This window comes from Rhagoletis pomonella, unplaced genomic scaffold, assembly GCF_013731165.1.
Source record: "Rhagoletis pomonella isolate Grant_MI unplaced genomic scaffold, Rhpom_1.0 Rhpom_scaffold_00007, whole genome shotgun sequence".
NCBI lineage: Eukaryota > Metazoa > Arthropoda > Insecta > Diptera > Tephritidae > Rhagoletis > Rhagoletis pomonella.
Window position 1 is genome coordinate 52,351,384 of NW_023458561.1, and position 22,364 is coordinate 52,373,747.

General features: G+C 34.5%; 3 protein-coding genes across 3 annotated transcripts; 2 read left to right on the top strand and 1 right to left on the bottom strand.

The window, feature by feature from the left end:
- Nucleotides 1-211: 211 nt before the first annotated feature.
- LOC118743893 lies at nucleotides 212-5,931 on the top strand. The gene is made up of 3 exons (XM_036476656.1): nucleotides 212-229; nucleotides 2,575-4,466; nucleotides 5,607-5,931. Exons 1-3 carry the CDS (start codon nucleotides 212-214, stop codon nucleotides 5,929-5,931), a joined length of 2,235 nt encoding a protein of 744 aa, XP_036332549.1.
- Nucleotides 5,932-8,403: 2,472 nt separating this feature from the next.
- LOC118743894 (histone H1-like) lies at nucleotides 8,404-9,129 on the top strand. The gene is made up of 2 exons (XM_036476657.1): nucleotides 8,404-8,424; nucleotides 8,488-9,129. The coding sequence occupies exons 1-2, from the start codon at nucleotides 8,404-8,406 to the stop codon at nucleotides 9,127-9,129; spliced, it is 663 nt and encodes a 220-aa protein (XP_036332550.1).
- Nucleotides 9,130-14,770: 5,641 nt separating this feature from the next.
- LOC118744011 (PI-actitoxin-Afv2b-like) lies at nucleotides 14,771-15,372 on the bottom strand. Its single transcript, XM_036476773.1, has 2 exons — nucleotides 15,215-15,372; nucleotides 14,771-15,134 (listed from the first exon to the last, which is right to left on the bottom strand). The coding sequence occupies exons 1-2, from the start codon at nucleotides 15,288-15,290 to the stop codon at nucleotides 14,953-14,955; spliced, it is 258 nt and encodes an 85-aa protein (XP_036332666.1). The 5' UTR covers nucleotides 15,291-15,372; the 3' UTR covers nucleotides 14,771-14,952.
- Between the last annotated feature and the right edge of the window lie 6,992 nt (nucleotides 15,373-22,364).

A 22,364-nucleotide genomic window follows, 5' to 3' on the forward strand; every position in this document is an offset into this window, starting at 1 on the left:
TTATTTATTCTTATTTATGGTTATGTTATGTTATGCCAAGTACTAAGCTAAACTCCCCTCCACTTAACCCATTCCAACTAATGTTATTTTAGCTCATTCAACTTACAGAAACTATCCTTAATGTTATCGGTTGAATTTCAACCGCTGGGCGAACACTAGTAAATATAAAAAGGTAATTTGACCATTTATTTCCTAAAAGAAAAAAAACAAAATGTACAAATTCCTTAAAGTAATATTCTATGTACTTTGAACTTTGCTGCTTAAATAAATAAACTGTGTACTATTTTCTAAATAATCATACAAAGTCTAATAAGAAAATCGTCAAGATCGGTGCTGTATCTGTATGCTTTATCATCTATACCACTGGTTGTTCAGATACAAATGTTTGTGATATAACTACTCTATGTAGCCAGCCAAAATCATTAAATTCTGTTACCGGTTTACATACGGATCCCACCCAGCAATGAAAATAACTTAGATTGGTGTATCTTCCATACCTCTGATTGTTTAGATATTATTTTTTATAAATGTAAATCCTCCATCTACGTATATACATGCACATGTATGTGTGCTGTGAATATAACAATTTCATTTAGCTCCCAATTAACTAATTTGAAATGCACTAATCTGTTAAAGTAAAATCTTCTGATGTTCATGAAAGGTGTGAAGCCTTTGGCATAGCCGACGACAGTACTGCTCTTATCTGTTTTTTTATATTATTTATCTTATGCAAATGCCTTCTATTTTGTTTACAGAGCTCACGTAGCAGTGGCCACAGAAGTTAGAGGTGAGGGGTGCAGAGAGTATAATTGCACGGTCACTTGTATTCGTACAAATGCAGATATTATATACGAAAGTATCTACAACACCTGTGTGGTAAGGATTAAAGTTAATACATATTTTCCTGAAACTACATACATAGTATTTTAGCTAATATGTAATATACATATATTATGTATTTATTTATAAATATATTAGCAGACCCGACAGACGTTGAGCTGCTTAAAACGGTGCAAAGAAAGAAATAACATTGATAACGATTTTTATGGATTTGATGTGTAATTATTAACAGTTTAAATCTTTACGATCGATTGTAGGCATATAGCTTCACAGTTTACAGCTGTATTCAATGACTATTTTTGATTCAATTTCAAATACAGAATATGATCTGAGAAGAGTATATATTGGCCTTTAAAATGGTATATACAAATATGTGTACCTCAAAAGCCGCTAGACCGAGCTCAGCCTTTAATGAAAATTTTTGAAATTGGACAAAACCCACAAAAAGTAGTAATGCATTACATGCGTGATTAATAATAGAATGTATTTTTTATGCGTTCGCGATAATATTACAGCTAACTATGTAATCAGCATTCTAATGCACTTTTCGCCCTGGGGAAATAAATCGCTTTTTATTTGAAAATATATGTAGGTATCTCTTTTACAGTTATCAAACAGTCCTCGTATTTGTTGCTGATATTTTTTTGTTGACTCAGTTTCTCACACAAAACTTAAAGGACTTACTGCTTATAGTTAGCCGACTCTGAACGGCAAATGGCTTAAAAGAGAAGGTATTTCATGGCCAGGGCGGTTTGCCATTGCCAAACATTATTTTTCGAATCGAACCTGTGTTCTACCTAGTGTTAGTGCGCAATTATAAACACCGGCAACTATTTATTTTATTTAAGCAATTTTAGATAATATTTTTGGTCATAAGTTTTGAACTTTGAGTGACACCAACTTTAGCTGCTATAAGCTATAACCTAAGATATATCAGTATTGCATTAAAAAATATGGCCCCTATTATAAGTTGCATTCGATCTTCGACTGTGATCGAAAGTGCTGATCGGAAGAATTTTAATTAAGTATTATGACACTCATTCGAAGAAGAATTGTGAATTTTGCTTGTTTAGGTTGTTCACAATTACTGTTGGGAGTATCGATTACTTTTGAGAATCGAGTACTTTGTTTAAATATACATATGTTGGTAACATTCCAATGCTTAGTGTGAAAGAAGAGTGAAGAAATCTCACTAGCTGGCAGGACTTTATTCAAATTAATATATTAAACCCAAGTAACGTCGATTGAATGCTACTTTGGAGTACTCAGTATCGATACTTTTAAAAATCGGGTACTGTCGATCCTTTCGAGAATCGAGTTCTGAGTACTTTTGGTATTGATACTGATACACTATTCACAATAGTATATTTTTGATCGCTGTGAAGCTTTGTTTAGAAATTTAGTATACTAAATAGTATGCTTATATATATGTAAAGTTGTGCATATTAAATTAAGTAAAAAAGATGGCGTAAAAAAAAACAAATGCAAAATCATACATTTTTCACCATTTTATCAAACTTCGCTACAGCATCGAAAGCAAAATTCTGTTCCACAGAAAATTCGATACTCCACGAAAATTTCGACACCGTTGCATAGCGCATAATACCATTTTCACATTCGATATTCGATAACCAGCAAAGATCGAAAATCGAATGCAACTCATAATAAGGGCCTATATACTTATATATTTAACCAATAAGTATCCATCTCAAACACTATTTTTTGCCTTTATAGGCGTCCAGCTGCCAAGTCATCGATGCAATTGATATTATAGAACAAACACTTCCACTCGGTTTATTACGAAATGGCTGGCTCGATTTCAGCCGACCAGTCTACGAGTTAAATCTGAAAAACAGCAATATTACGCACATCAGAAGTGGCGCTTTTAACTCCCCTCTATTTGCGGATACATATTTATTATCGCTGATAGACTTGAAATTGAAAAGAGTAGGTGGAGGTGCACTAATTGGATTGAAATCGCTGCGTTATTTGATTATCGACACACAGCTAAACGAAATAAATCGTGCCTTCCTGCAGCCCGTACAATTAACGCTGCTACATTTGCGTATCAATAGCGGTTTGACCATATTGTCCGGACAAACAATATTTGGTGTAAGCACGCTGACACGATTGGAGTTTGCTGACCTAAGTCATAACGTATTCGCTGGGCCACTAACGCGGCAAATGTTTCTTGCCACGCCCAACTTGCATTACCTGCATATTATGAGTTCGCAAATTACTGCTATAGGCGTGGATGCGTTTCAGGACCTGAAGCACCTGCAAGTGGTAGATCTGGCCGATAACTTGCTTGCAACTATATCCATTACTGCGCTAAAGCCATTACTCTTTGGGCGTAAACCCACACTCGTTAACTTGGCGTACAACAAATGGCATTGCGATTGTGATTTGCAGGAGTTCACTAAATTTTATCGAATATATCGTAACCAATTTTTGGGTACACTCTACTGTCACTCCCCGTTTCGTCATAATGGTGAGCTCTTAAGTGAAATTTTATTTGCGAATGATGATTGTGCTACGGAAACAACAACGAATTATGAGGGGATTATTGGGGAGTTGGTAAACATTTCAGCTACATCAACAATGTCAGATTTATCAAAAGTCCCTAGTACAACAAAACCAGCAACATCGCTTGCTCGTACTACATCTGAAGTACCCACTATCGAAGTAACCGCACTTACACCACCCGACAGAGGCAACAGTCGCTCGAGCTCTGAGGATTTAGGTATCATTCAATTGCGTTGCTTAAATTCATCGTATGAACAGAAGTCATCATCCAAAATTAAACGCGCAGTTGAAATAATAATTCAGTCAACAGAATCTGCTGACTCGCAGGAAAATGCAAACAATTTGAACAACTCAAGTGAAGAAAGTTCAGAAAGTGAGCAAAGTGATGAGATCGCAAGCAGCAACCCATTTACTCCTCGCCCGGTGGAGTTTTCTACGAGCGAGCCTACATATAGTCCTAGCAAGGACGAAGTGACCACTACTCGGTCTCGCCATAAAAATAGTCGCAAATCAATCGTGGCCTTTTACGAATTCGAGGTACCGTCATATACTTTCAATTTGACCTTGCTGCCCAATAATTCGGTAAAAGTTGTCATAAAGGACTACAATAGTCAACCAGTGATAAATGTAATATGGTTTAGACGAAAAAACGATACAGCTATTCGAGTGGACGGTGAAGCTGCAAAAAATATCGATTACAATTGCGAAATGTATCAGGAGCCATATCTGATTGCCAACAATCTCACTAAAAATTACACTTACACGTTTTGCATGCTGCCGCTAACCGCAAACAGCTATACCATCTCACCATTCAATTGCCAACCTATGCATGTGCCCACAAATCGACTGGGTGGTGAAGAAACCGAAATCTGGATTTCTGCGGATGAAAAGCAATTCACTATTGGTATGCTGTGTATAATTTTTACTTTATCGACATTCTTTGGCGGAATTATAGCATATTTTGGCATCAAAACCTATCCAGAATTGTTGGAGGGTTCGAAAAATGTATTGGTGGTGAAAAGTTCTGAACCTGAAACAGATTATTTGAAGAGCATGGATTCAATTAAAAAGCAACCACTCAGCAGACGTTCTACAAGAAAGTGAGTATTCGAGATTTTAAGGGATGCCAATACAAATATCATTTTTACTAATTTAAGCCTTCATTTACATTTGTACACTATTTTAACTGGGAATAAAATCCTGTTATTGCTTTAGTAGCAACATTACAAAGTCCTGCCTAAATCGGCAAATCTATATGTAGTTGTCGCCAAGCTAAAATATCGGTAGTCACGGCCTGTTTCGATGGCAACGGATCAAAGAGTGTGATTAATGGGGGGGTTGGTGTCGTTTGGGATGCCTTCAACAGTGCTTCGCTTGTCGACGTCGAATCTAATTAAGTTCAACTTGCATATGCCTGCTACAGTATCCAATCCTTGGTTGCAACAGCGCAAGGTGGCTGAAGCTCTTGGTGCGATGAATGGTGGTAGAACTTCGATGAAGCCATTCACTGGGCGAGAGTTTGTAAAGTTGCTGATTGACACTCGGCTAATATCGCTTATGGCTTATCTGATCAATATCGGGTCCACTGGTTGCGTGATGTATATGGGTCAGGATCTCGTCGGTGAATACGTAGAGATGCCTCCTGCCATAACTGGGAGGTGACTACTTCCAGCAAGTGTCTGTTAGGTTACTTCCCGCGATAAGAGCTGAACAAGTATTGCAGGTGGTATTCAAGCGATATCAGAAGATATCCCTTTGCTATCTGCAGTGAGGTTTTCTGAAAAGTCTTAAGTTTCGTCCATTGCGATCTACTATTCTTCGGCAACCAAACAAGCGCAGAGTAATCTAGAAGCAGATGTTGCCTACAAACTTTTTTTTTCTTTTCGCCGAGAGCTGCCGGCGAGCCGTCGACTAGGGTGCCTAATTAAACACTTGACCTTTTTCGTCCAAATTATGAAAAGGGTAGTCGTTGATTTTTTCGGTCATCGCCAGACCAGAGTGTCGTACCAGCAAGATTTATAGTACGGCTAGACCAATGGCTTTGAGGGCTTTTGTCTTCTCAATGACAATCTGAACTAATCAGGCCATTGAGCTTTTTCACCGAAGTATTCGGCGTGCACTGCCGGCTAAAACAGCTCGCGAATTCCTCCTACTTTTACTACTACTAGACTTTTATAAGAATAATACATAGGTTACAAAATGAAACCACGTATTTATGGCAGAATAATATTTTTTTTCAGGCTCATACCTTCATCACTGGAGACGCCTCCATTATCATTGCCGCCACCACCACCACCACCTTTTTGCGTATCCACCCATGATTTGGAACGTTTGTCAAGCGTCAAATCTTCATCGACATTTTTCGAAAGCTCCTTTGGTCCATCACCATTCGCCGTAGTCGATGATCAATATGAATTGCCCAAGCAATATAGCCACACCATCGACGAGGAACGTTGTATAGCCAATGCTTATGCAAAGAGTCCATGTTCGCCACCACCGTTGCCCAAACGAAATCTCAGCATAACTTCTTCGATTGGCACCAACCATAGCATAAAAGCGGATTAAATGAGATTAACCCTGGACTCAAATTAGACAATAGAGGTACATTTTTCTTGAAATTGGAAAGCCTCGAAAGATTTTAAAGTCAGTTTAAGGATGGAAATATAAACACTGAATAATATTTATGTATGTATGTATGTGTGTATGTAATTATGCAATTATAATCAAAATAAATATAAATATGTATGTATATGTGCATATTTCTTGTGAAGTCTTACCAGTGGTATAATTTATCGCACCACCCAGTTCTCAAAACGCAACATTTCGCCAGATTAAAACGTGCCTAATACACCAAACCATAAAAATGTGAAAACCATATTTCTTAAGTGACTTACACGATTTGATTAAGTTTTTGGTAAGTGGTTGTAACCATGATAAAAATATAGTAAGGTAGAACCGCTGAGAGTCACTTTTAAAATTCTTGACGTTTCCAAACAATTTAATTTTTAAATTTTCTCACAAACTCACACACACATTTTCATTTTCAATCTCAAGCAACAACAATTTCGAACAATTTCATTTTTTTATTTTCACATTTATATGATTTTAAAATGTTGGCAAACTTCAAAAAAAAATCATGGCCGACAAATTGAGAGAACGGTTATACCTTGCTATGTTTTTATCATGGTTGTAACTATCTACATCCAAGAAAATTTCTGTCCAGCCAGCAATGCGAACACTGGTGTCGAGAAAATCGGTAAATCCATGGTTATAAGGGAGTTGACCAAAACAGAAGTGGTTTCAGAATACATGTAAAAATAAGCACAATTCTGCGAATCCTGTTAGGTTTTCCTTTCTTAAACATTCCTTAAATAAAGTCAAATTACGGACCATTACAACCAACTCAGTTTTAATCCGAAGCAATTCGTTTTTGGTTTAATTTTTAATTAATATGTGATAACATAACATAACATAACATAACATAACAGTTATTGATGAAAACTATCATTGAAAAATTCACTATGAAGGAAATGTTCTACAATTAAGCGATACATATTTACCAATCGATTCCTTCAAGGCGTATTTAACAAGGTGGTGTTGGCCGTATATAAGTAAAAAATTACACTAACAAATTATACGCTGATGTCCATACTGTCATTGGTATGAATTACAACAAACACATCATTTTGACGTAATGGCCTCCGCGGCGAAAAACTCAGCTGTCGCCCCAACACCACCTTGTTTAATACACCTTGGATTCCTTTTTTCACCGAGAATCAATTTGAAAAATTTTTTTTTTTAACTTGTATGCAAAATTAAAAATAACATTTATTTTTGTTTTTAATTTATAAATCCAAAATTACCATTATTTTTGATTCTTATCTAAATAATCTGTAAATAGCGGTTATTTTTTATTTTTATTTTTTATGACTTAGATAAGAGTTATTGAGGACTTTTATTTATAACCATAATTTTTAGCCATTTAAAAGTTGTACTTTGTTCTACTATTATTCAATGAGCTACAAAACTGTATACTCAAAATCTCTGTAGGATATCTAATTAAAAAATTTAGAAATTTTTACGAAAGTATTTTGAATTTTTTTTTTAATGTTGCATAAAGTTTGAAACTGTGATTTACACGGGTTTTGTTAAAGCATGAACTATATTTTTATAAAAAAATAACCAAAATTAAATAGCAACAAAAATAATATGTTAAAACTTGTCAAAATATGGTGCGGCTATAATTATTTCAACTACTGTTTTAATTATGTACATATGTATGTATCTCTTACGATGCTACGGGAATATTTTGGGCTTTAAAGAGCACAAATGTGTACGATCTTAGGCTGGCATATGGCGAGATTTCCACCCGCGCCTTCGGTGATATGAATTTACACACTTACCTCTAAATAGGCAAACTTCTATTGAAGTACAAAGTATAATTTTTTCATTAAAAAATTATACCAATATTGAGATAAAATTTTTTGAATTTGTTATCGATATTGGGAATAACGAATCGTTTATCCCGATATTAATGGGTGCCCGATATTTTTACAGCGATACTTTAAATGAGTACTATATCGATACTTTCGAGTCGATGTCGTCGTGTCCCTAGCCTTGATGTTGTCACACAAAGCGGTGAGACCTACAGTTTTACGCCGACTCCGGTTGTTTTTAATGAAAAAATACACTCGGAGGTTTTAGCCATTGATTGCCGCTATTAGAAACTATTTTTTTTTTAATGTTGGTCGAAAACTTGGCTTGAATTCAGGCTCTGCGAAATATTTGCGCGCATTGCTAACCACTACACCACCCGCCTAAATGAATAAACTCCCATACAACTTGTAATAATTTACACTGTCGATAGATAAAGATTTCAAATGCCATGATAATATTGTTTCCGCCCAAATAAATAAATCAATATTAATTTGAGAATATTTTGTGAAACTTTCCGATTCGATTTACTACATTCATATACTTAAATAAATATATTTTTGCTACCGATTTTCTGCGAGCAATCTTTTACTTTGAACTGTAATGGTGCGTTCCTCCCCTCCTGTAAGTAATTTCCAATGAGTTTTTTCTGCTGAAAGCTAAAAAAAAAATTATTCCCTTGCTCAGAATCAAGTTGATACGATTGCTAATAATTGGGCTGAAATTGGTGCACTTCTTCCAGTGTCACCACGAGCTCCACCCATACCGCGCAATAGACCGCTCTCCATGGGCATTTATAAACGACGTTCGATACCGTCAAAAATGATGGTCAGATCAGCTATTAAAAGTCTTACGCGCAATCCACGTGCGGGCGTCTCTTTGACTGCGATCAAAAAGTATATTGCCGAAAACTATGGTAACGCGGTTTCGGATGTAAAAAATCGGTTTCGCTTTGTTAAACGGTATATCAAGAATTCGCTTGAGAAGGGCGAACTTGTACGTACCAAGGGCAATGGGTTCTCGGGTTCATTTCGTTTGCCATTTCCGCAACAATATACTCAAAAGAAGAAGACACAGAAAAAAACGATAAATAAGAAGAAGAATAAGCAGTTCGCCAACAAGAAGTCCAAAGAGTTGAATTTGAATGCTGGCACATCTCGTACCAAGGTCAATAGCAATGCTAGTGGAAGCGAAGGTGAAGCTGGTGGCGATGCTGAGTTTGGTTTATGGACAGCAAGTGAACAAGCTAGCGTTGTAAAAGCAGTCTCAAAAGCGAGCATGCGCAAAGTACGCAAAAGCAATGCAGCCCCTCGTAAATTAGTAGAATAGTGAGTAGCAACTGTGGCAATTGGCGAAAGTTTGGCGATGCTGATAGCGATGGTGACGTGCAAATTGCGGCAGAATTTAAATATTGAATTCTTTATGCAAACATTTCTACATATTTTATAATGTGGCGATTACTTTATGCGAAATTTTTATTTATTTTTTTTTAAATATAAAAAACTACTAAATTGATTTGAAAGTATTAGCTTTTAATCAAACACATGAAGATTACACATTGGTCGATTATCGGTAAGTAATAATTAAATAATAAATAATATGCGAAGAGCAATTACGCGACTGAAATGCTGGAACTGCCTGGCGAGTTATAGCTTAACCAGCCACCGACATAAACCCGTAGACACGACCTATCTTACGGGATTCTCGTGTTTTCGTTATTCTCGACAGCAATTCATATATTTATACGGACGGCAGGCGCGGAAGGGCGCTCCGCCAGTGGCTGGTTGAGCCTTTATTCAAGCACGACGGTGCATGCATCAACTCTTTTCCAGAATATGGTCAAATGTTATGTAAGTGTACTCCGCGCCATGGACAATGAAAATGTCAGATGAAGCGGCTCGGACCACTCTGTAACTGTGAAAATGTACAAAACTGTAAAAATGTACAAATCATGGGATCCCGGCTTTAAAGTTTTCAACAGAAATATTCTGCGGAAGAATTAGGGGCCTTTGCGCATTGTCTATAGCGAATACCGCAGACGATGGAGCAATGAACTGTATGAACTTTACGTATGTATTCAACTTGGGTCGCGATGCTTTTAACTGAGAAAGAGGAAGGCATTTCGGCGATGGAAATACCAGGTGAAATATTCTCTGGATTCTGAGCACGGGACCCCCTTGAGAACTCTGGTCCCGGGGGAAAAAGTCGCCGATTCCCCCTCCTCTCCTGTCGGGCCTATCAACAATAATAAATTTTAAATGCATCTGTTCATATTTAAATTTGTTTCTAATAGATATTGATTATTTTAATTACTAAAACATTTACCTAGAGGCACCTAAATATGATTACAAAAACTGGATTATTCTCTCGATGCATCTCGATTGGTAAAGTGAAATAACCTCCTAACGTTTTCGTTACTTTCTCGATAATGGATCAGATCGAAATAACTTTCGCTTTCGCTACTTTTTCGATAATCAAAAAGTTCGAAATAACTTCCGCCTGAGATGTGGCTTCACTATCGAAAACATTGCGGAGCATGTTTGGAAAATGTGTGATGAGAACGAGAGTGCTACGTAAGGCCATGAGTGCGGAACTGGCGCAACCCATATCTGTTTTTTTTTCGTACTTAACTTCTTAAAATAAATACTTTCTAATATGATAAATTTCAGCACAAAGGTCGCTTATTCCTTAATTGAAGGTTTGCTATGTAGCTTTGTACCTTAAAATTAATGAACAAGCGACATTTATTTTAAAATTTATCACAATTGAAATTATTTTAAGTAGGTATGTACAAAAAAAATAATTGAGTTAGGCCACTTCTGCTCCCACGTCCTCAAACAGCAGCAAGAAATGTATTTACCAAAGGCCGCCCATCAACATATTTAACAAACACTGGTAAAAAATTTTGATATTAAGATAATCCTCTAATTTATATCTTTAAATAAAGATTTTTATGAAAAAGGTTTTTGCGAAATGAATTAAAAAAAGATTACATACGAGAACCTAAAAACGACTCCGAAATTAGTCACAAATTAGGAGCCTTAAAAGAGTCGGAATATGAGCGCAATAAGATTCAGATATAACACATATTGAGGCTGATTTAATGTATGATTTTAAGCTCATATAAGTCCGACCTTCGCCAGAAGCGAAACACATTCATTTCAGACTCCTAAAGGAGCTCATTAAATTAAAACGAGAAATATGTGGCGTTAATTTTTTTTTAATTTTCTTTGAAAACGGTTTTGCGCATTTTCTTCCATAAGAAAAAAGTGCAGAAATCCGGCAGCATAAAAAAATATTAAAAATTAACGCAATTTTACAGTAGGTGCACTTTATTATACTAAAACTGCTACAAAACTGCATACTCAAAAAAAAAATCGAAAAAAAATGTAAAAATTTGTAATGTATGTACATACTCATTTTACTCAGCTTTGTTGTAAAAAAAATATTCATAACTGAAATTATTGTAGAGTGTACCCCGTAATACCATGATAAAAACATAGCAAGGTAGAACCGTTCTCTCAATTTGTCGGCAATGATTTTTTTTTGAAGTTTGCCAACATTTTAAAAAATAAAAAATTGAAGTTGTTCGAAATTGTTGTTGCTTGAGATTGAAAATGAAAATGTGTGTGTGAGTTTGTGAGTAAATTTAAAAATTAAATTGTTTGGAAACGTCAAGAATTTCAAAAGTGACTCTCAGCGGTTCTACCTTACTATGTTTTTATCATGCGTAATACTATACTTAAATACTACGCAATACTCGAGCTAACATTGTGATTTTTTTCTTTTTTTTTTTTGAGATGAAATATTTTTGAAGACTAATTTTTTAATGAAAAAATTTGTATGTGAAAAATTTTTCTGAAAAAAAAACTTAAAAAAAAATATTTCTTTTTCATAGAGAATTTTCATGTTTGCATGTGTGATTTTTTTCAAATTTTTGGAAAACTATTAAATCGACTTGTTCTTGTTTTTTGCTGTAAAGTTTCTAAAAATGTATTAATCAAGCTCAAATTTCATATTTGTTTATTATTTATGTTTATCCATCAACCCTAAAAATTTGAAACAAATCAAACACTTGAAGTGTGAACCCCGTCCATTGGGGTATGGAACGCCCCATATGCAGGTTGGCTGGAATGCTCATTTTCACCATTTCGTTCAATGTGTTTAAAATACCCCGGCTCTCAGTTGCCGGGTTAAGCACTTTGTGTTTGAACATTTTGTGTTTACTTGGCAATGAGAGGTAAAAAACTAGTGTTTCGATATGCAAAGGTTTGTATCTTTGTGTGTTGGCACATAAATGCGGTGTCTATCGCCTATCGCTATTTGTGGATACAGCTCGAAAAAAAATCTGCAATAGATATTCTATTTTCGTTGTACTCACACATATGTATGTAAGTTGCTTCGAAATCGACTAGATTATTGCTTTAAGTACTCAGTAAATTAAATGAAAACAAGTAAGAAAGTCTAAGTTCGGGCGGAGCCGAACATTAAATACCCGGCGCAAGTATTAAATATATGTTTTTTCACCCTTCCGAAACCTTCCGCTAGATGGTAAGCCGGGGTGTATCAATTTTGAGTAAATTAGCGTCCTTCAATTTCGAAATATTGAAGTTTCAAGCATTTCTTAAATTTACCGTTATATGAGAATCGGCCGTTATTTTAGTCCGATTTCAATAATTTTCAACGTTTTGCTTACACGTGGCAAGTACAATAACCATACCGAGTTTGGTACAAATTGGTAGAACGGTTACCGATATACTTATATGTGATCATAAGTGGGCGGTGCCACGCCCATTTTCCAAAATTTTACCATAAACATATTTCTTGGTAAAGAATTGTTGCAAGCATCAATTTTGAATAAATTAGCTTCAATATTTACTGATTTATCGAAGATTTTGTATTTCTCTAAATTACCGTTATATGGGATGTGGGCGTGGTTTTTGTCCGATTTTAAAAAGTTTCCGCGGTTTTTTATGCTGTACCAAGGCCAACAACTGTGCCAAGTTTGGAAGAAATTGGTGCAGCGGTTACCAAGATATACACATGTAACCATAAGTGGGCGTGGCTACGCCCATTTTCCAAAAATTTATAATATTCTTATTTTTCGTCTAAAACTTATTATAAATATCAATTTTGAGTGAATAATCTCCAGTAGTTACTAAAATATCGCAGTTTTCGTATTTCTGAAAATTACCGTTATATGGGAAGTAGACGCGGTTATTGAGCGATTTTAAAAATTTTCGGCCATTTGGTATGTTATGCGAAGGCCAACAACTGTGCCAAGTTTGGAAGAAATTGGTGCAGCGGTTACCAAGATATACACATGTAACCATAAGTGGGCGTGGCTACGCCCATTTTCCAAAAATTTATAATATTCTTATTTTTCGTCTAAAAATTATTGTAAATATCATTTTTGAGTGAATTATCTTCAGTAGTTACTAAAATATCGCAGTTTTCGTATTTCTGGAAATTACCGTTATATGGGAAGTGGGCGTGGTTAAAGTCCGATTTCGCCCATTTTCAATACCAACCTACCTTGCATTAAAGGAAACCTACATACCAAATTTCGTTGAGATATCTCAATTTTTGCTCGAGTTATCGTGTACACGGACAGACGGACAGACGGACAGACGGACAGACGGACAGACGGACAGACGGACAGACGGACGGACAGACAGACATGGCTTAATCGATTTCTTTTTTCATCCTGATCATTTATGTATACATTTGTCTATATCTATCTCGATTCGTTTTGGCTGTTACAAACAACCGTTATGTGAACAAAATTAATATACCCTTGTGCACAAGTGCGCTCGGGTATAAAAATCAATTACGCGCCCGACTGTGTATGCATCTACACCAGATGTAGGTGAATTAGGGTGTTCCAAAAATGCATGTGAAAAAGCGAAGTCGGAATTTTTAAGCTCTCACCCCCTAGGTTTGTTCTATACCGAACAAATATATCCCTATTTTTTGTGATATAAAAAAATATATAGAGGTCCCTCAAAGCGCTCAAAATTTTCCATGTATTTTATATGGGGCAAAGAACTTTTTCGTATAAATGGTATAGAATTTGTGGAAAAAAAATATTTTTCGATCGGAAAACCCTGCTACTCATCAGGAGCTTCCCAATGATAATACTGAATTGTTTATTTAACCACTTTTTCATAGTAACTATATTTGATAAGGCCGCCGAAAACCCCGGAGAATGCAAAGGGGGAGGGGGGCATAAAAAATGTCTAGTAACAAAAAATGGTTAAATAAATAATTGGCTATTGCTTTCGGAAGTCTCCTGAAGAGAATCAGAGTTTATCGATCGAAAAATATTGATTTTCAAGAATTCCAAACCATTTCTACGAAAAGTGTTTTTTCCCCCAATATAAAATACATGGAAATTTTTGAGCACTTTGAGTTAGCTCTAAATATTTTTTGATTTCAAATTAAAAAAAATATATGGGTATATTTTTTCGATATAGAATAATTCTAGGTAGTGAGAGCACTAAAGTTCCTTCCTAACTTTTTTTTTTACCACCCTAATGTACATATGTATTTACGAACTTACATCATATATGATATATGTGGCTTATATGTATGGATGTACGCATATGTTTTGCGTTATTTGGTGGGTTTTTAGCGGTCGCGTGAATTTCATCGCGTGCCATTGGTGCTTTTTCTGTTTGCTTATGCGAAACATCTTTTTATGCGTCATAAATATGTGAGTATCTGCCTATGTATTGTGGCTGGTGGGACATTTAAATCAAGAATGGTGGCCACTTGAGGTCAATGAACTTTCAAAAAAAAAGGTTCTCTCCGAGATAAAAATATCGTTTTATCAAACTTAAATGCCGAAGGTTCGGACAAAAAATTATATTTTTTTTTTGTTTTTCGAAATTGTCTTGAAAAAATACTTTAAGCTGGCATCCCACTATCGGCGCTTACTTATTCCTATCAAAATTTATTGACGAATCCAGACATTGTTTGGTTTTTATTGCGAAGATCATTTACTTAAGACTTTTTTTTAATGTAAATCATTGGAATTTTTTCATGTTTAGTATTACGGGTTCTCTTTAAGACAAACAATTTAAAATAAGTATTTACTCAGTGATTGTACTCTTTACACGAGTATGAATCAATTAAAATTACATAAATATTTTAATTTCTCTCAATACATTCTCGCTCACAATCCTCTTTAAAATCATATGAATGCCCGCCTCCTACACCGCAGCCATCCTCGGACCATTGCTCGCACACGTTTCGTTCCGCATTGTAGTAAAAACCAGTGATGAGCATATCGCAGGGGCCGTAACCTTTCGGATGAGCCAGTAGGCAGTGAGCTTAAAATGGGATTAAATAGAATTTATGTATATATTACGAGTTGTTTTATTTATTATTTCAATTCTTTGTAAAAGTAAACCTGGTCGTTCAGCTTGACTGCAGGCAAAAAGGCTATAAATAATCAAAGTTAAAAACAAGATTATTTTCGCGTGCATTTTAAATTTTCTTCTTTCTTTGCGTTTTTAAGTTATGAAATTTTTTACTCTGTACAACTCAAGAGCTTGCGTTCTACTAACGCTGAAGGTTTGGCAAGTTTCAGTGAAAAGGAGAAACGAAACCGAACTTCTTATACCCAGCAAATGCTCTGTCAATTTATGTATAACAGTTGAAAACGACTAATGATTCGTAAAAAAGGGCGTATTTAAAAAATTAATAACTGGTAGAATTTGAAAATGCGAGTGGGTTAATTTACATGCCTGCGCAGATATCCACTTTTACAATTCACTAGTTTTTGTGCATATGCTTTTTTCGTAAATTTTTTCCGCTTTTCACAAACATACTTACATACCTATTATTTTATCTCATTTTCAGTTTTTATATAATATAAAAAAAAAATTATACCTACTTTAAACTCCATAACATTTACTATATTCAGTTCTTGAAACACGAAAAAAGTATTTTCCAATTTTCAAAGAGCCAAAAATCTGCATAAATATGTTTTATAGTCAATTAAAAATTTGTTTATTGTTTTTAAATCTGTATCTATAAATTATATAATATTTGATTTTAGTCGTTAAATTTGTTTTAGTAAATTTTCCTGATAACAAACTTACGGTAGCATGCAAAATATTTAGACCATAAAAGTACAGAATGCATTAAAAACCTGAAACAGTATGGAGCATTGGTTAAAGAAACATGCCGATAAATCAACAACCAAACAAAGAGACGTTTTTTTTTAGTTGTTATTTAATTTTAACTTTATCAGTTGCTTGAGTGTTCATTGTTTGTATAGTACCTCATATAAATAAATTAAGTTTTGTATGCATGTGCAAGCTGACATATGTATATATTTATGTATGTATGTACAACCCTTTAGGAGCCTCCACTAACTATACACGCCTAAGAGGTTATCAGTTCGTCGGAATATATATATATATATTTATGTATCTTACCGCATAACTTTGGACCACGTTAACCGACTTCGATAATTCTTTCTGCATAGGAAAGATGGTACCGTAAAGGTGATCCTTCTATTTTTATTTAGATCCGATAATTGAATCATGAAGAAATGAATAGTACACCTAAATTTTTATATGAGAATTGAAATCCTTTATGTTTTTTGCTTAAAAGTTAGTTGTTCTTTTGATTTATTATTATATATATAAATATATTATATTTATTTATTTATTTAATATTTCTTAGGGCTATTTTCATAAGTAAGTTTTAAAAATTATCTCTTAAACACAAATTTTGTTCTGAAAAAATATGTTTAAAGGGCAGATAAATTTTAAACCTGACATGAGAAAAGGGCACTTAGCAACCATTTACAAAATTTGAACAAAAACTAATAATTAGCAAAACTCAAAATTTCATAAAAAAATTTCAAACTTTTTAATCGAAATAAAAAAATTGATATGAAATTTTGTAGCGCATATAATTTTCGTGTACCATTGGCTTTGGCAATTTATTTTTGCTGAGAGTGTTGCGGAAAATGCACAAAATTCCGAATAAATTTCCGTTTTCGCATGATTTATTACACTCTAAAGTTGTCATGTCCGACACCATGGAAACACCCATATGTGTTTTGTGAGAAGGGAACATTTTTTTTGTAGAAATAAAGCGCCATATGGCTCCAAAACAGCGTTAAATGTTTTTCCTTTCCACACTTTTTGTTTTCTTTGGCGTAATTACCAGCTGTTTTTCGTGACATAGTATACTATATATATATAGTGAATACAAACAAGTTCAATGTTCTCCATCTAGGTAAAGGCTATAAACAGAAGGGCCTGCTTTCACTTAATGCGAATAACTGTCATGAAGAACATTTTAGATTTTATTTTTTCGAATTCACTCCAGACCTACAACGGTTGTGGTAGGATGTATATTTGGTTTGGCGACAAACCGGTTTCGGCGTTGGGCCATTTCCGTGTGAGTTCTTGGTTTGCTCCGCAGACAAATAGCTCTTACAAGATCTAGTCCGTCTACGTCGAATACGCTATTTGTTCGCAACAAAGCATTTAATGAGGACGGTCTTGCCTCGAGCATCAGAAAAGTAACCCTCACTGTATATATGGATTAACTCTTACTACCCACAACACCTTCAAACCTTCTTCGGAGCAACTCCGGCTAAATCAAGCACCGTACTTTTGAGCAGAGTATATTACCCTTTGAGTGAAGACTGAAAAAGAAAACCAGCCACGGAAAAATAAAATTATTATGGATTAAATTTTTCAAAGGAAGTCAATTAAAGTCGATGAAGCTTTTATTTACAAGAACATGTGGCACACCTTGAGTTTCGCGGTGATCCTACATGTACATATGGCGCCCAAGTGGCAACTTATTTTTATGCCATAACAGCGGCTCGAAATTCGTCAAAGCTATGGTGTTTGTCGATTTTTTAATTTTCCTGGATGAGATGCATTGTTAAACACTGGTTGATTTTCAAGATGTTAAGCCGAACCGATAAGAATCTGTCAGTGAAAAGTTTCAGTTAAGAGGGATCAGCAGGATCACTGTTTTTTGGGGTTTTGTTTGCATTCCTCAGACGAAATTACTCTTAACAGCCGCCACAACTCAGCCGGTATGTCATCGACTATGTGGGATTAGTTGTTTCTAAGCCGCAATATTGGATGAGCGGAGGAGCTCGAGTATCTGGCCAATAAATTTAACTGAGTAACGACAATGTGAGTAAAAAAATGTGGAACACTATTTTTGTTGAGCAATCCAATTGTAACTAAGTATGTAGCTAGAAAATTGAAGAAATCTACACAGTTCAATTATGTCACTCGATACAGTTCCTAATTTATCTTATTAAAAGCTCCTTAGTTAATACTCATAGTTTAGGAAAACTGTCGTCATTTTGATTAATCACCAATTTGCCAATTCAAATTTATGAAAGCAAAGACGGGAAAAGATTAGGAAAAGTCTCTAGTAGCAGTGATAAAAGTCTTGAGTGAGTGAGTGAGTGAAGATGTCATGCATATTTAAAAAAAAAATACACATATTTTGTAGTCATTCAACTGTAACAACAACTAAAACAAACAAGCAAAGATAATAAATTAAAAACAAAAATCACTTAAAACTAAAACTGAATAAACTGACGTACAAAATTACTTAAACGTTTTGAATAACAAATTGGCATGTCAACGAATGTACCACATGCGTGCTAATACTGTGTCACCCGCCCGAAACAGCTCCTTGGGTGTACATACATACATATAAGAAGTGCGCTGTCTATGAGAGCACTATAGAAATGCGCAAGCTTGAATAGACATCAGTTAATGTTCTTATTACAAGCTGATCATAACTAGTTTATTTATTTGATCTTCTCAAGTTAAATATAAAATTTAAATCAAACTGATTATTTTTAACAACGTTTAGTAAAGAAGTGTATATAAAATTAGAAACAATAAACATTACTAGTATCGCCCAGTTGTCGAAATTCGACATCTTTTTTCATACACATTTGAATTTTACTTGTCAATAATACTCCTTTATGCGAATTACTATTTTGAAGTCCACCAGCATAATTTATAGCGAATTTAAAGGAAAACTTAAAATCGAATCGAGGTAATAACGGATTTATTAATGCTAATTCTACCAAGTTTCCTCCAATTTTTTTCAGTAACTTTTGAAATGAGACCGATAAAGGAACCTCGATTTTCATTTATAAAAAATATGTATATGTATTTGTATGTATAGATGAGATGTTCTTCACAGACAAATATGTCAAACATATACCAATTCAGACTGTAAATAAGTTTCTCGATTATATTTGTCTGAGAGCCTCTTGGAGGTTAAAAACTAAATTGCCCACATCTCTAGATAAATAAAGTCTTTCTTTTTTTCATCAGATTGGTTAACGGTTGAGAAAGTATCTTGAAGGTTTACAAAAAAAAGATAATATTTCCGTCTCTAACGGCGGTTTCACACGGGTTTTTGTCAAGACTGGGCAAAAGCCCAATATTTTTTCATCACACGACTGGGCTACCAAGTTACACCAAATTTTATGCTACTAATATGTGTTCTAAAAGTGAAACAAATCTGAACATAGAAAATATGATTTTTTATGATAGCTCTCAATCCCTGCGCCACCTATCGGTAGACAAACACACTGATCCTTCTAAAAATGTTTGCACGAAACAACAGTCATTCAACGCGATTTAAAATTCTGGCAGAAAATGGTTCCCAATTGAATGATTCTTCCGATTTTATATGTGTATAAATGTAGGTGTCCAAAATTTCATTACCTTATAATAAGTGGCTCCAGAGATAACCGATATGAGAATATAAGTTTGTATGGCGGTGCCACGCGCCCTTTCCCGTTATCTACCACTTTTCGCCATAAGTAAGTGATTGATATCATAAATAGCTGTGTCAAATTTCAGGACGTTAGCATAAGCGGTTCCAGAGATAAGCGATATGAGAATTTCAGTTTGTATGGGCGGTGCCACGCCCCCTTTGCAAAATCGACCACTTTTCGCCGTAAGTACGGTATTGACAACAAATGTCGCTGTGTCAAATTTCGGGACGTTAGCATAAGTGGTCCCAGAGATAAGCGATATGAGAATTGCAGATTTTATGGGCGGTTACGTTACTAAAATGTCCATTGCAAAAGTTTTGTTAATTTTGTTCTTAAAAGAATTTTTAACGGGAAGAAAACATGCATTTTATGTAGAACGTACTTTTTATTTTGACACTAAGGTCACCAGCGGTTCCTATTTTTAGAAATCTATGTCCTATTACGTTTCAACTAAATACGCCAAGTGTGAAATAAATCAGAGCATAAATATGGGTTTTCAAAATATCTCGAACCTGGTGTCACCTAAAGAGACCATTTTTGGCAAAATGTTTCTGCTTACATAACCAGTATGTATTGTAAAAAGCAGCCAAATCGGCTGCTAAATAAATAAGTTAGATATAGGACCTTTTATTTTTTTTACACGGTAGACTATTCGCTGGAATATATTATTTTAAATCAAGAAAAACCCTTTATAATATTCATCTTCTAAGAGAGTGTATTAATTTGAAATAAGTTTCTACCTTTTATGATGACTTGCCACCTTAACTTACTGTGTGGTTTCGATAAATGAAGATATACTATATGTATGTATTTACCTAAACATACAAACGTTCTTAGGCGGCTAAGTAGACTGCCCGTGGCAAAATTTAATATTTAAAAAGAATGTTAAATATTTTAAATTTCTTTTCAATGTCAGCACTTGATGGATTTGCCAAACAGCACAAATTCTTAAAACAGCAATATATTGTTTTCTATGCAAATACATGTGTATAGTCGATTGCAAATGCGAATTTCTAGTAGTTTTCTGTCTGTACATACCTTAGATAAAGCAAGTAAATACCATCAAAAGCTAGCCAAAAATTAACTAAAAGCAATGAACTACTAACAAAGTTTAAATAAATACATACTCGCAGAGATATGCCTACATACATATAACTTTATGAATGTGTTTTTAATATTTTCAAAATATCACAAAAATTACGTTTTTATATACGAAAATTTTGAGCGTTTCGAAATGCAAAATTTAAAATATAAATTGCACTTGACCGATTGCTTTAAGAATTGAAAAATAAAATAAAATGAAAACCTCCATCAATGGTGGAACAATGCCTAATAACCCAGAGACCCAGAAATGTACTTGGCTATACACAAGCTTTTAACTATAAATCTTACAGTTTGCAATTGCTTAATTCAGTTCGTTGGTCTGTCTATTTTTACTGTTAAGTACGTGTACATATGTATTTATAGGATATGTAAATAAATGTATATATCAGATAGGTAGTGCTCTTCGCAGCGCGCATTGCACTTTTGGCATCCATCAGAAATCATCTTAAGTGCATCGTATTCTTATCTGATCAGATGCATAGGAAAATCTAGTAGTTTTACTAATAATGTTGTATCTATATACATACATACATACATACATACATGTGACGCGTGTGCGCCTTAAAGTATTTTCTTCTTTTCTAGCTGTTGTTCAGACTTTGCAGCCTTTTGCAAAATACCTTCACATTGTATTTGTCCCAAGTTCTTCTGTTTTAATTTTTTTCTTTTTGTGTACGTTCTTGCCAATGTTTTCAATAGAAAACTAAACTAAATAAAGCATAACGAAATATACACTATGCATTTGTTTTTTTTTTATTCTGACTAACACAAAGTCTGAATGTTATTTATTTCCAATGAAATTCAGTCCATTTCACGTGGCTTGAAAAACCATGCTAGTTGAATGTTTAATCCTTAACGAGATATAAAAGTATACGCAGTCTACATTCTTTAAATAAATATATGTAATTATAATTAGTTTATTTTTTTACTATTAACCGACTTCAAAAGAAGGAAGGTTATTATTTCATCAGAAATTTTTTTCTGTGTATATTTTGGATAAATTTTCTTTTATAGGGAAGGTATTACCTTAAGGGTAGTCTCATACTAATTTCGTTTAGTTCCACTCATTGCACCATGATCAATACTTGGCGCTCCCATTTTAGCCGAGTTTTTCGCAGAGCTTTTCCTCAAAGTTTATGGCCTCACATGGACCAAAAGCACTTCGGTAGTATTGCAGATACATTTATTTCCTAGCAATGATTTGTTTCTTACGAAGCTGAGGTAATGTACGCAGAACATTGTGCTGTTCCTTTAGCGAATCTTTGTACTTATATAGCTTGGCCCTTTTCCGATTGATGACTGTAGGCCCTTAGTTGAATTGCGCCCGGTAGCGTGAATCTTTGCATGCTAAAGGCAAAAATTATGTGCTAAACTGTTTTCCATAAAGGGTGGTAGTTATTTAAATATATTAGAATATAAACGAAAATCTTTTTTAATTTGAAGGGCCCACGAATGCCATTATGAATGGAATATAACAATGTTTAAACACAATAAAACTTCGGGAATAAGTACATAAATAGAAGACCAAGCATGGATGGTGTGGAAAATGGGCTAAATCTGACAACAAACACCCCCACTTTTCATATAAGTGTAATTTTCAGAAATATGGAGGCGCGCAATTAATATATAGTTGGAGTAAAAATAAAGTTATCTCAATAAAACT